The sequence below is a fragment of the Perca fluviatilis genome, chromosome 13 (assembly GCF_010015445.1).
Source record: "Perca fluviatilis chromosome 13, GENO_Pfluv_1.0, whole genome shotgun sequence".
NCBI lineage: Eukaryota > Metazoa > Chordata > Actinopteri > Perciformes > Percidae > Perca > Perca fluviatilis.
In genome coordinates this window covers 34,037,536-34,053,026 of record NC_053124.1, presented here as the reverse complement: position 1 = coordinate 34,053,026, position 15,491 = coordinate 34,037,536, and the positions used below count along the sequence as shown (strand labels likewise).

At 39.9% G+C, this 15,491-nt stretch overlaps 2 protein-coding genes across 2 annotated transcripts in view; both read right to left on the bottom strand.

Annotated features, from left to right (window-relative positions):
• LOC120570950 (CD209 antigen-like protein E) overlaps positions 1-15,491 on the bottom strand; it is an 83,351-nt gene that overhangs the window by 56,992 nt on the left and 10,868 nt on the right. The window lies entirely within an intron of this gene.
• LOC120572052 (CD209 antigen-like protein A) lies at positions 3,877-11,200 on the bottom strand. The gene is made up of 7 exons (XM_039821257.1): positions 11,176-11,200; positions 10,826-10,936; positions 8,403-8,492; positions 8,191-8,295; positions 7,729-7,871; positions 7,220-7,332; positions 3,877-4,009 (listed from the first exon to the last, which is right to left on the bottom strand). The coding sequence occupies exons 3-7, from the start codon at positions 8,464-8,466 to the stop codon at positions 3,877-3,879; spliced, it is 558 nt and encodes a 185-aa protein (XP_039677191.1). The 5' UTR covers positions 8,467-8,492; positions 10,826-10,936; positions 11,176-11,200.

The following is a 15,491-nucleotide window of genomic DNA, read 5'->3' as shown; positions in this document are numbered from 1 at the left end:
ATTAACAGTAATGTAATTCACACTACACAATAGCACACAGAACAACTAGCAGGGCGTGGAGACGTAACTCTACCGTTGACAAGCCCCCCCCGGGCAGTGCGGTGTGCCAAGCACCCACCTGTGGACTCGTTCCTCCAGCTCTGGGGGCCCTTTGCTTTCAGCCCGCGATTGGCCAATTAGCTTTCTTTGATTTCTTCACTGCAGTAAGAGTCACCTTTTGCCCAGTCCCTCACAAGTTTTTCTCTCATTTCAAACATTCTTTCTGCTGCTCGATTACCGTTGCGGCTGCATATTTTACTACCTGCAGTTTATCTCTTTCTTTCTGAGTTTTCTTTAGGAGAAGCATTCTAGTCGTCACAAGCCTAGAGCCCTCCGGGCTGTAGATGGTAATGTTTTCAGTATGAATTAACATTTAAAAACATGTTAAATTATATATTTTTTTATGTATAAGCCACACCTGATATAAGCGTCACCAATTCCGCCAAAGTAGGAAAAAAGTGTGACTTATAGCGCCGAAAATACGGTAAACTAAGTAGGCTACGCGCCTTTACAAATGTTAAAACGCATGCTTTCACTATCTAAAGAAGTCTGAACTATGTAGCTACGTCCGCCAGTGGGACTTTTCCCCTAATATTGATAACTAGAGTATAGGTATATTCTCATTGTTTAGATTCACATTTTGTTAGTGTTCTTTTGCTTACTTTCTGGTGCTTGTGTGTTACTCATAATGTGTGGCTAATAATATATCATGCTTATAAAACAGTATTAAACTGCTGAGTGAACACTCGGAATGTCTCCATGGCAACAAGAGACAGGTACCACTAGCATTAGCTAACTTAGCTAAGCCGTCTGAACAACAATCATAAATAAAATAGATATTTGGCATATTTAACCAAAATCAACAACAATCATCAACTGTCTTATGCCTTAGGACCTTAAAGAAGGTATATTCACAAGATATATGATAAAAATCATAAAAACAACAGCTTATATAGCCCGGGGAGCTTGCTAGCCTTAGTGATAGTTATCCCACCTTGTTACCCAAATTGAATGTCAATTCACTCAAAAATACAAACAAATCAACTATTATGGGCATTCTCCTAACGTTTAAACACATATGAAGGTGCTTGAGTGACATTTACCCATTACAGAATAAATGAGTCAGTGATTTGGCTGGTCTTCATAGCTTTGCTGGGGTTATTGCCAACTAGCTAAAGAACAGAGCACGAGCCCACACAGTGAGATCGTGGTGCCTTTGACTCAAATCAGAGTTTTTATTTTTATTCATTATTTTTTGTGATAAATAAAGAACTTACAGTATATTTCGGATTTTTTTATCAGAAACTGCTTTCTTTAGCCAAATAAGTGTAAAGACAAGGGAATTTGAGTCTGGCTTTGTGTTGCTTTCAACACAGAAACAGACTAACTTTATGGCTAAAAACAAAGATAAACAAGGTAAGGTTAAACATGAACGTTCGACTACAATGTACAGATATAAGTTGTATATAATAAAGTGTATACATGCATAATGCATATATATATATATATATATATATATATATATATACAGTTTAATACTGTTTTATATATATATATATATATATATATATATATATATATATATATATACGCATTAAAGTTATATGTAAACAGATATGAAGCTTATAAACAGTAAGGTAATTAGTGCAAATGATCCAGTAGATGGCGCCAATGTTCAATCAATGTTAGCTAGCTAGAGTTACAATGCACTCTTCCAACAGTGAGGTCACATAAACTGAATATGTACTACAATTTAATTTATCACATTATTTGTATACTTTCAGTACTTTTAGAGAAACTTTTATAATGGATAAAGAGCCTTGAACATGTATACACTACCGGTCAAAAGTTTTAGAAAACCCCAATTTTTCCAGGTTTTACTGAAATTCATGCAGTTCAGTGTCTTATTGTACTCTTGAAATGAAAGAATAGAACAGAATGAACAATTTAAGTTAGAAAAGAAATCATAGAATCAATTTATAAAACAAAATGTAGTCTACATTTTTTACTCATCAAAGTAGCCCTGGATCCAGCAATACAGTCCCAGACCATCATGCTTCCTCCTCCATGTTTGACAGTTGATGTCACACAATGAGGAACCATCCTTTCGCCTACACGACGGTGTCCAAAAATCCTGCGTGATCAAGATTTCCTCCGAAGATTTCAAATTTTGATTAATCAGTCCATAACACCTTCTTCCAGTCTTCAGTAGTCCATTGGCAGTGTTGCCTCTTTTTCTTATTCTGACATCTTAGCAATAGCTTTCTTGCTGTAACTTGACCTGGAACTGAGATTTGCTTATTATGACCACTATTAAGCTGTGCTTGAAGCTGTTGTCCTGTGAGCCGCCTATCATGCAAGCTGTTGTCTCTCAGAAACTTGTCTTCTGATTCTGTTGTGCCTTTGGGTCTGCCAGACCTCTTCCTGCCAGAGTTTCCCCCAGTTTCTAAGTGCCTTTTGATGGTGAAGAATACTGTACTCACTGACTACGTTTACATGCAGCCAATAACCCGTTCAAAACCGGAATATTAGCAATAACCCGGTCGGCAAGACGGCCATAAACACCGGCAAAACCCGAATATGCTCATATTCCGTTTTTAAAACCGGAATATTCTACCTGGGTTACCCTTTTCTAACCCGAAATTTTGGACAGTAAACGCGGTATCGGCATATCTCCATCAAAAGGAACATTGATTTGTGTTCTGGCGCATGTTCTATTCGAGGGAATCTTGGTTTTTTGAGTAGAGGAACTTCTTTGTTCGCCAGAAAACATAATTATAATAATAATTATATACTATAATAATATAGTTATATATATATATATGTCAATGCAGAAAACCTGCGCGCAATATACCGGAAGTAAACAAGAAGTAGAGGTAAACATGGCGAGACGCAGCACAGCACCACACTTTTGGAGCGAGGAGGAAACCAATTTCTTTATTAGTGTGGTGAAAACCATGAATATAATGTTTTTTGTTGACGGCAGAAAGTACCGAAATAGTGAGAAGAAGGTGACCGAAAAGTTATTGCTTCTTAAGGTTGTCCGTAGGCTACGTCCAGACGCTAACCGTGCGTCGCCGTTTACGTCGGGATATTGCCAATTGATTACAAATGACATGTAGGAGTAACTCTCTCTGCTCTCGCATGTAAACGGGTTATTCCGAATGTTTCAGAAACCCGAATAGTGACCTTAACCCGACCATAACCCGAAAATTGACAGCTTGTAAACGTAGTCACTGACACCTTGACTTTCTTCGCAATTTCTCTGTAGGAAAGACCAACATTCTTAAGTGTTATGATGGTCTGTCTCTCTTCCATTCTTAATTGCCTTTTTCCCGCCATTTTTATAGCAACACACTACTTTCTGCAGTACAATACTGTTCATATAATGCTCACGAGGGTACGGTACCACACTGTGTTCCAACAATACTTTTATACAAACAGAGGGGGTTGTAAGTAATCCAGACAAGTTGGAACAACTGTGGGAATCAGTAGCACCAACTTTCAAAGCTTGATCAATCAACATTGCTGCAGAACAGCTTTACGTTGTCTACCCATTTCTTGTTCCCTGAAAAAGGCCTTTTTGTAAAATACTGAAATGTACATTATTTTTCAGCCGTTGGCGAGGTCAGTGACTCGAGTCTGTTCGTTGTGTTCCATTCCGTCGTCCATCCGAGGGTCCGTCGGCCTTCATTTTGGCCGATTTGACATGTATAATCGGCGGGGCGGGCACTGCCGGCAGTGGGACTCAAATGACTCATCTGATTGGTAGAGTGCTAACCCGGAATGGCATGACAAAGCTGATCCTAACACTACACCCCTGTGTCATCACAGAGATCAGAGAAAAACTTTCTCACAGATCCAGTTCTTATTATCATAATATCGCCTTTGTGTCCATTTTTCTTGTTGATCGCAGCATTTTGCAGCATACCTGTAACCGTCATAGTGAGGCAGTCCTGCTGCCCAGAACCTGTCAGACAAATAAAATGTTGTCCTTTTATCAAACAGCTGAAAACTCCTATTGTTGTTAATTTTGAAATAAACTGTTGATTTTCACTTTAAATAAAATATTTATATTATCTGTAAATGATCAAATTATTTCAATAACTCATTTAAGATTAAAGCTGCATAAAGAATGAAAACGGATGAAATCTTTCTCTCTTTCTCTTTTATTCTTTGTTTCTTTTTTTTTTTTTTTTTTGCTCGCTTTTTGTCTCTCTCTGTCTCTCTCTGTCTCTGTCTGTATGTATGTATGTCTGTCTGTCTGTCTCTCTCTCTCTCTCTCTCTCTTTGTCTGTCTCTCTGCCTCTGTCTCTCTCTCTCTTTCTGTCTCTCTCTCTGTCTATGGGCGCTATTTTAATGATCTAAGCTCACGACGTGAAGCGCCTGATGCAGGTGCATTCAGGGCGTATCCAAATCCAACTTTCCTAGTTTAACTGTGGAAAAAGGTGGGCCGCGCCGCACGACGCAGGGTTCAAAAAGGGTCGTACTTAGTGTCTTAATTAATCATAGGTGTGTTTTGGGCGTAACATACAATAAACCAATCAGAGTGTCATCTCCCATTCCCTTTAAAATCCAGGCGCGTTTGGACCTTGGCACATTGCTATTATGATGGCAGATTTGCACTTTAATATTTAGGGGTCCAAGCCCGAGGGGGCATGTGGAACCCTATTGTTTTTCTACTGAGTTTCCATTATTCTTCTCCGCCTAAAACTCCGACTACAGCCTAAACCGTACATGGTGGGGGGTTGCCATTTTCAGGACTGGTCCAAAACTCCGCAAGGACCTCAGATGCAAAAATTGACCCACTTCCACCACTAGGTGGCGCTATAGCAGAAAAAACATGCGTTTGACACTATAACTCACACCGTACACCCGACATTCAAAAACCATGATATAGGCCACGCCCATTTCCGCCTAGACTTTTAGGCTTGAAAAATCGCGCTTTATCAAAAACCTACTTTTTCGAACCACTCCTAGACCGTGTAACCGATCTGCACGAAACTTGGAACGTAGCATCTCCAGACTGACCTGACAAAAATGTATAAAAAGAATTTTTATACCATAAAAATTGCACATATAACGCACAAAATAATTTGTGTAGCTAACTATGAAAACACTAACTTTGCCTTATCTCGGCCCAAATAAAAGCTATTAACGCCAAACTTTAGAATCTTCTTTGACATTCCCCTCTGAAGGTCCTCCATGCGTTTTACCAAAATTGGTCACTAGGAAGGGCGCTACAAGTACGAAAAGTTTATATCTCATGAACAGCTCATCCGATTTATACAAATTTTGATGGGTATCATCTAGGGCCAATCCTGAGGCCAACCCTAGAGTGGGGTACCAAGGGGTCAAAGTGGGCGTGGCCTATGGGACCAATGTCAAAATGTATCACTTACAATAATGTGAACAACTTTAAATTTACAGGGTAGATGGACAATGGGTCAAGGAACACACCTACCAAAAATTACACATGTGTACCACTAAGTGGCGCAATAGTGATTTTTTGCCTTTAACTCTCACATAACACATCGCACATTAGAAAACCTTACATCCACGTCCTCCATGAATAAAGCTGAATCACATGATATAGGCCACACCCTTTTCCGCGCAAACGTTTTTTCGCAATATTGCGCAATGCGCAAAACCAACTTTTTCGAACTTGTCCTCGGCTGTGCAACCAATCTGCACGAAACCTGGTATATAGCATGTCCAGATGGACCCGACCAAAAAGTTATTGAAGGAATTTTGCTACGTTAAAGCTTGCGCATTTGACGACCAAACTAATTTTCCTAGCTAGCTACTAAACACTAACTTATCATATCTCTTCCAAATTTAATGTTATCAGCAAAGGACTTGAGATCCTTGTTCAACCTCCCACTACGATGCTCTGTACCAAATTAGGCATATATCAACCTTTAGGGGGCGCTATAAGCAACGTTTATTTGTTTTAAAATAAATCTGCCGTTACACCATATACAACAATCTGACCACCTCCCCTGCTCTTTCAACCACCACACCTGCCTACCCCCCTCCACCCTCTCAGTCACTCTCTCATTTCTCTCTGCTGTCCCCTGTGGTCAGGGTGGGTAAGAAGTTTGTTTATTGTAGAGAATTGTTAAAGGTAGTCTGTATATGTATGGAGATGAACTGTTAACCACTACAATGGCAGAGTACCGCAGACCTTGTGGATCAAACCTCTTGATATTCACCAATTTTGCCCCCCCACGTAATGCTTTAGGTGCCACTTTGCAGCTCCCTGGGGCGTTGGGGGTGACTGGCATCAGAGGCTTGGACCCCGTCATAATTTCTTGCAGTCCTAGTTTTGTTTGTAATCTTTAGCTTTTTTTCAGTTTGTGTGCTGCTGCGCATCCCTGTGTGCGTATTCTATATCCTTGAGTTTCCACTTCCGGGATTTCTCTGTTGCCGCCGGATATCCGTTGCCTTGGACTTCCTTTGTGTTGGCATTTTAAACTCGGGTGGATTTATGAGGACTATAGTTAACTGCTCCTCAGATATCTGCAGGGTAAATCCAGACAGCTAGCTAGACGATCTGTCCAATCTGAGTTTTTGTTGCATGACTAAAACAACTTTTAAACATACACATGTTCCATCAAAAGAAGTTCCTTCCCGAGCCTATTTTGCAGAGCGCACGCTGTTTTCTTCGCGGCTTAGCACAGCCGAAGACGATTGTGATTGGCTTAAAAAATGACAATAAACCAGAGCACGTTTTCTTCCAGACCCTCCTCCAGCACACTTTGGAGGAGGGTCTGCCAAAGCGAGACTACTGTGTGTGTGTAACAAGCATAGAGTGTGCATGCTGTGGACAAGCCTATGAGCATTTTACTAATGCTCTGCTAAAATAACAATGAAATGCTGCGTTATTGACTTTACACCAAGTTTGTGTTTGTCAATGGCACGATCACTTTCTGCTGCCTCAAGATAGCAATACGCCAAGAATGCACCTGAACACACCTGAACACACCTGGGCACAGCTGCATTTGCTATTTTAATGACATGGGTGCCGGACGGTTAAAACTGACAACTGCATAGATCTTAAACTTTTTTTTTTTTTTTTTTTTTTTTTTTTTCCCAACCAACCAACCCAGCGTCTTTCAATGTAAATGGTGTCCATGATGGAATTGTGATGAAAATAAAAAACTTTAAAATGTCTTACGTTTCTGTCAGTGGTGATCCATCGACCCAATCCCATTTGTATCCAGATTGGCTCGATTCATACAGTAGACCAATCCAGGACTCTCCATCCTTACTCAGCTCAGTAACAAACTTCTAGTAGTTGACGAAAGACAACAATCATTTCTCTGTTCACAGTTCAGCATTTCTGTTAAAGTAAATTCATCTTGTTACTTCATACGCCACAACAAACACAAGAGGGATACCTCAGTACACCACACACTGAGGACTGGACCAAACGGCATGACAGTAAACACACAGTAATGGAGGAAAATGAAGAAAGACATTTGTAATCAGCAGAGAAACAGAGAATGCATGAGGAACTGCACGTTTTGTACTCATAACACAGTTAACATTTCATTTCATCAGAATGCATTTTAAAAAGGAAAATCAACGTTTCAAGGGCATTTTTCAAAGTTTTCATGTATACTTAAATATTTCGATTTAAAGTATTTTCTCTAAAATCATTCACTCAGAAACAAACACACTCACCTGTTCCTCTTTGTTGTTTATGACGACTAGATCTGCTTCTCTCTGCTGACAGATAGCTCTGCTTCCATCCCAAGTTTTCTTCTCTTTAGATTTAAAGTAACAATGGGATCCAAATGTCGTCCATCCATCAGGGCAGCTTTTATCTTAATGTTAAACACCAACTTTTAAAGTCAGATTTTATAGCATTCAGTGTCAAAGTGATAACACTTGGAGTTTTAACTATTTAGTTAAAGAACTTCCTTTCTCTGTTACATTTCCCTTTCAGGTAGTTTATTCTGTAAATAATTTGAATTTTCACTCAGGTTTTATAACTCATTTGTAAGTGACCGTCTCTAACAGAAATATTCACATCATCACCGTTTAACAGCATGAAACAATTATAATCAACGGTAACTACATAATCAACGTCTATAATGTAAATGTGTATAATACAGGAGTTTACTGATTTTAAACTTTTCTTACCTTTAGTTCTGTTCTTCAACTGCTTTATTTCATCTTGTAAGTGACTGTGATTTACACTCAGTGTTTCATAACTGCTCTGTAACTGACTGTAGTTGATGGAGATGTCTTGTGATAAACAGCAATAGATACAATTAAGACATTATGAGATTATTTATGCTTATGCAGTGTGACATTGGATCCTGTGTGTTATGGTGATTCGAAACCTTTCTTACCTGAAACTTTCACCTGGAGCTGACTGTTGTTGTTGCTCAGTTGGTTGTATTGGGTCTGCAGCATCTCGTATCTGGTCTGCAGCAAAATGACTAAAACATAATATGAAGTGAGCAGGGGCGGACTCTAGCTCACCCAGTAAGAGCATTCGCCCCACGTTGGCTGAGTCCTGTAGCGGCGTGTCATGCCCCATCTCTCTCCCCCTTTCATGTCTATCCACTGTCACTTCTAATAAAGGAAAAAAAATCATCATAAAAAAAGAAAAGTCAGTAAAATGAATGAAAATATAAGATAAGGTGAGCCTTTATTGATCCACAGAGGGGGGAATCTGGTGCTGCAGCGGCACAAGTACATGAATAGGAACAGTTAAATAAAGAAAGGTAAAAATTAAATAAAACAAGAATTGTGTAAAAATGTAAACTATGAAAGAGCAAATCGGTTAAATATATATCCGGTGAAAACCACAACAAAATCAGAAAGAGATCAACAACACCATGGGCTCTATCTTGCACTCAGTGCAATTGCCTTTGTACACCGACGCATTTATCATTCCTATTTTGCACCCGATGCACAGCGGACTTTTCCCTCCACAGACGCACGTCGGTAAATTAGGGAATGTATTTGCGCTCCCGGGGGCAGTTCAGCGATTTATTCAGATGCTATTTTAGGGCCGGATGCTTGGCCATAATGTAGCGTGAAAAAGAAAAATATTACTGAAAATGCGCTTTAGGTGTTTGGATAGATCAGGAGGCACTTTACAGTACAGTCCTCAAAAAGTCGCAGCATTCTTTGTGGCTTGTTGTGTTTTACACAACATTTCCATGAATCGTGGATGTGTTGATGACATAAATGAGGAAATATTAGAGGACTTAAGGAGATGTGATGTTGAACTACGGTGGGATTGGACACTCGATGCGCTCCTGGTGGAGCGGGTGGACGGAGATGGAGTGGGGGGAGGAGGAAGGGGCACAACAGGTGCAGGTGGTGCGTTTGGAGGCCCACGCTTCATGGCTGCAGCAATCATCTCCAGACCTGGCAAGATGCACCCGAGAGGCCGCAGCAACATCGCCACCTGGACAAGACGGGCATTTATTACTTTGCCACATCTCAGACAGCTCCCGCTGGTGTGCGCCAGGCAAATCCGCCGTTATAATAGCAATCCGCCATGGAACAAGCGCACCTGCTCTTAAAGGGAATGTGAGATGACGCTCTGATTGGTTATTTTCACGTTACGCCCAAACCACACCTAGCTACTTCAGGCCAACCCATTTTAGATTTGCGTCGGGAGCAAGAGTCATTTATCCTGCCGGTATAATCGCAACAGCGCCCGAGATCCGCCCACAAAACTACTTGCGTTTCACGTTTGATACTTGCGTTTCAGATCATTAAAATAGGGCCCCATATCATTCTGCTTTAATCTAAAGACAGAATCAAGTTATACATCCTGTTTTTAATGAAATAACACTCATTATTTTAAACTGGAATGTAGTCATTTGGTGTCTCTGTCCTTTATCCTGCCATATATGTTGTGGTGTCGTAAGTAGTAACTATAATTGACTTGTTAAAGTGCTAATATTATGCTCATTTTCAGGTTCATAATTAAAAAAACACTCCCGGTCCTCCTCAGCTGTGAAGCCACATACTTGTTTTCCAAGCCCGTGAGTTTTCCAAGCCCGTGTGTTCTCGCTAAATAAATGTGTGCAGCATTCACTGTCCCGTGGGTAATAATGCAAAGTCGAGCATCATGCAGATCACCCTGATAGATAACAAGAATTAAACTGGGCCACAGATACACAATTAACAATTAACCTCAAACTATCTTACAATGTCACAGCCCATACTGTTTTTTCAATTATTAGAATATAGACATTAAGAGAATAAATCGTTATGCAAGTACTTTTACTTTTAATACTTAAGTACATTTAAAATCAGGTACTTTTACTTTTACTTATGTAGGGTTGTCATTGTTGTACTTCTACTTTTACTAAAGTAAATACATCTCTGGTTATTTGTACTTTTACTTAAGTAGTGAGATTCAGTACTTCCTCCACCACTGGTGTTGAGCTCTCTGTTTTAGCTACAGTGGTGCATCGCACTTCTGTTCCATCTTTGTTGGGAGTCGCTGCTCTGATTGGCTTATATAAAAAATATGGCGCAGCTATGCAAGAGGTAGTTGTTAAGTCGTGGGAGGAGATACTCACGGGGGTGTTTTATTCTAATGAGCTTGACTGTGACAGAGGAAGGGAAGTCAAATGTGAATAGCTTGTTGAATCGTATCCTCATCTAGGCAGCTGTGAAAAAACTGACTGAGTTGTCTTATTTCACATTTGGTTGGTTGGTGGGCACTCCAGATACCCAAATGTATATAAGAACTGGAAAAGTATATGATAAGATATGACAGTTTGTATTAAAACAACATACTCACAGCGAATGAAGAGTCCAGCCAATATCAGAAGATAAAACCCTCCCAGAGTCACTGCAGTAGCGTTGAAACACCTTCTGTTGTTGGCTGCAGGGTTGTTTTGAGTGTGTGGTCCTACAGAGACAAAATCCATCCAGAACATGTTTTATTATGTTTGAAGTTTGAACAATAAGAATGACTCACGAGGCACCAAATTACAGCGTCAGGACACCTGATAATGACCCACAGTTAATGGTGACTAATGGTGGATTGATTGATTATTTGTGAAATATTATTCAGTATCTAATTTTTATAAAGCCACACGTAAACTGACATGAACTTCCCCTTTACAACAATCATTATTTCAGACTTACTGGCTCTTTGTGTCCCGATATCAGCGTGATGCTCTTCCTCCTCTAAGATATCCACCTGACTCTCCTCTTCCTCTCTGCTGTTCTCTTGGACGTTTCTGTTATATCTCACATTCAGGCTCAAACGTGGCGCAGCGACAGTATCTGCAGACATCTTGACAACTGAAAAACTGAACGGAGCATATTCTCTGTCTCACTGTCTTTGAGTTGGTCACTCCTTTAACACAGTAAATGGCAGCAGCACAAACCACTAAGACAGATGCACATCATAATACATTTGTTACTGTTAGACAAAAGGTCCCACTAACTTAAAATATGACTCAAATTATAGCATTCAGTCGTTTGGGAATTGGAATTATGAAAACCTTCAGATAAACTTTATAAAAGTATGTTAAAGTAAAGTAAAGCTGTTTCTTCTTGACTTTAAAATTGAGAAAATATACATATCTGTGCATAGCTGCCTTCACACCTCTCTGACACAGGAACTGTTGTTGGACCGGAAACTTATTTTTGTTCTGTCTGTTAGAGGAAATGAAGTATAGGTGTGAATTTTAATGTTTGAGTGAAACAAACAAAACACATGATAAACCATCTTCTTTAGTGACACACAACCAGGTTCTGTGATAATTACCTGAAGTTCAGCTGGATGGAATAAAGAATAAGCTCTGCTACATGCACAGCTAGTAACACACAGAGAGCAGATCATAGATGCATAACAGAGTGGTGTGTTTGAGATGAGTGACCAAAGTTGCAAGTCTTCCATGTGTAATAGTTTATGCATATGTGTGTTAATGGCTAGTTAGCTTAAGTGTTCATTATTATTATTATTATTATTATTTATTATATTATTTCTTTATATATTATTATATTATTTCTCTTGTGGCTCTTTTTGTCAGTTACAGCTTCAGGTGCATTACCACCACAATCTGGACTGGAGTACCACTGACTCTGATTTGCATGTAGCTCTGGAAAACTGACTGCAATCAAATTAGAGACATGGCTAACAGAGAATCATATACAGTATTTGGCGAGGTGTTTACAAAAGAGTTGCATGTGGATTTAATTATGACATAATACACTTGAAATTACGAGTGTAAATGAGACCTTCGTTAAGATTTGGGAAATATTCTCTTTTTTTTTTATTAGTTTATTTGTCAAGGACAATGCAGCGCACATTATTACATACAATTATCATAGTCAATCCATAACAATGTGAGTAGATGTGTTGCATAAAAAGGTTTCTAGCCAATTGGCTAATTTGCAACCCCAGTCCTTGGTCAGGCCTTTCTAAAAATGTATCCAATTGTAATTTTTAAAAGAACTACATGTGGGTTACACAATCATGTAGCTAATAAGTTGTATACTAATACATTACATCAACATTTCGCAGAGTCGTGACCAGATTACACAGAACAGCATATCACGTAACAATACAAACCCCAGGCACCCGGACACTCACACTCACTCACCTACACCCTAACCATAACCTTGGTAGCCGTATACGACCAGCCATGCATCCACAGATAATACATTACTACAACACAGCTGACTCAATGGTTACATATTTGATTTTCTTTCAGCCAGTATTTCACTATTTTATTGAATGTTTTCAGTTCAGTTTGTGTTTTTATTTCGATTGGTAAATTATTACAGAAATGGGTCTCTATCACTGAAAAACATGACTGCTCCCCTAGTGGCCACTCTCCTTGTATTTGTCTTTGTCACAAAAGGACAGAGTACGGCTGGAGCTAGATTATTTGCACATTTGAAAGTCAGTTTAAGAAAAGAAAACTTAATAAAGCTATCAAAATTTAAAAGCTTGTATTTCTGTACTATCAAGCAGTGATGCCACATTGTTGGTTTCCGATCCATTATTTTCAGTGCCTGTTTATATAGTGATATGATGGGTTTGACTGTTGTCTGGGAGGCTTGGCCCCATACAGTAGCACAATAGGATAAGTGAGAGAGTATCATGGCATGAAAAAACAATAAAGCTGCCTTAACAGGTATGTAATGCCTCATCATTCTAAAACAGTTCAGGTTTGTCTGGACAGTCTTACAGAGTTTATTAATCTGTTTATTGAATTTAAGTTGGGAGTCCAGAATAATACCTAAAAATGTAAATTCCTCAACTTCATCTATGACCTCTTGGTCTATTTTGATAGTACACTTAGCTTTCCCTCTTATAGAGAAGCACATCGATACAGTCTTTTTGATGTTGATTACAGAAAAGCCAACATTATCTGTGGGTTTAGGGTTGGGTTGGGTACTGAACTCTGTGCTTTGTAAGGTACCAACCAGAGTAGGCCGGTACTACCTAGGACCAATTCAGGTAAAATCAATCTGTGCCAAATTTCAACCTGAAATCGTTTACCTAAGCGTGATCTTCTTAGTCCTCTCTGCATGTTTGACAGAGAGTGTGAGGCTCAACTCTGACGTAAACACACAGAGCAGCAGCAAAGATGGAACAAAATATGTTGCCTCTGCAGGTTGTTCAAGTCGCAGTGAGTCAGGTAAATGCCAATGACGCGGCCGCAAGTGTGGTTACTCTTTTTAAAAACTACACACAGACAATGCTCACTGCAACATAATATAATGATGAGCTATCTCAGGACACTTTTCAGATAGAGTAGGTCTAGACCACACTCTATAGTTTAAAGATAGCCAACAATTTCCCCCCCAAGAGCAAGCATTTGGAACAACAGTGGCGAGGAAAAACTTCCTTTTAGACATAAACCTCTGACTGACCCAAGCTTGTTGTGGGCGGCATTTTTAGCTGTCGGTTTGGACACAGAGACACTGATACAGATATACAGATAGAGAGAAATATGATTCATAATTACAGCAGTTACTGTATTATGATGAACAGTGGCAGTTATAGTGGCAGTTATAGTAACAATAAAGATAGTGGAACTATGACTAGAAATAATAGTTTAAATAATAGCAGTTTAGGGCATAGCGGGGCACGTAGCGGTGCGTTGCAGGGCATAGTAGGACATAGCAGGGTGTAGTAGGGCATAGCGGGGCATTGCGGGAGTAGTAGGGCACAGCAGGGTGTCGAGCAGGACCATGGCGGCAACCATGATTTAGGTGGCACCCTAATCCAAGTAAAACTGCGAGGCGAGAAAACATAAGGACTCCGGGAAATAAGGTCCCCGTAGATAAGTTAGTGACAAGCATTTCATGGACATGAATGCACGCATATGGAATGAGAAAGAAGATCAGGGTGTCAAAAGAAGTCCCCCGGCAATCTAGACCTTTAGCAGCATAACTAAGAGCTGGTCCAAAGTAAGCCTGAGCCAGGCCTACAAGGGTAGAAAGATGAATCAGACGACTATGAAGAGAACCACTCCTCACTCCCTAACTATAAGCTTTATTAAAGAGGAGAGTTTTAAGTTTACTCTTAAATGTGGAGACGGTGTCTGCCTGAGCTGGTTCCACAGGAGAGGAGCCTGATAGCTTAATATTCTGGCTCCCATTCTACTTTTAGAGACCATAGTATGGTTAACGTTACACTCCCTCTTAGACAGACAGGAAACAAAGCTTTCTCTTTGCCCTGGTGACAGACTGACAGGCTGGAGGTTGTAGGGCAAGGAAACTTTATTTCTATAGCACGTTTCAGCAACAAGACAATTCAAAACGCTTTACGTCAAACATTAAAGAGCAATGAAAACTTTCATGAAAGAGATAGAAAATAAAAACAGGCTAAAATAGAATAACCCCGGATTTCCACTAGATGCGTAATGGCTGCGTAACGGCTCCGAAACGGTGGCGGAGTCATTAGATTACCATTAAAGTCAATGTGTGTATTTCCACTGGCTGCATAACACAGTTCCAGCGGTCCGCAGCCCTCCGGAGCAGATATGCAGAGCTTCTAGTTTTGCCGGACGCCGGAGAGCTCCGCAGCAATTCAGCACACGGCAGATAGTGCGGGACAGGAAGTTGAGTACAGAAACAAGATAAACATCCGGTTAATTTTCAAAATAAAATACACCGTGCTCACGGCGGATCATATTTCCCTGCACTACACCTTGAAAACACAGCACGGTGTTGTTCTCCCTCTACTCTCTAAAAATAAATTTAATAAAAAAAAAAAAAAAAAAAAAAAAAAAAAAATTATAAAAAAAAAAAAATTTTTTTAAATAAAAACAATCTCGGATGGAAACTAACTGTTGTTGGTTTTGTGGTTCTATTCTACCTGAATTCGCGAGAACTTGTGGGTCCTCGTGACTAAAGCTGTCAGTCATGGCCGCAGCCGTGCCGCAACAAATCCGGACCTGGTGGGTATTGACGGACGGCGGAGCACGCAGCAGACACGC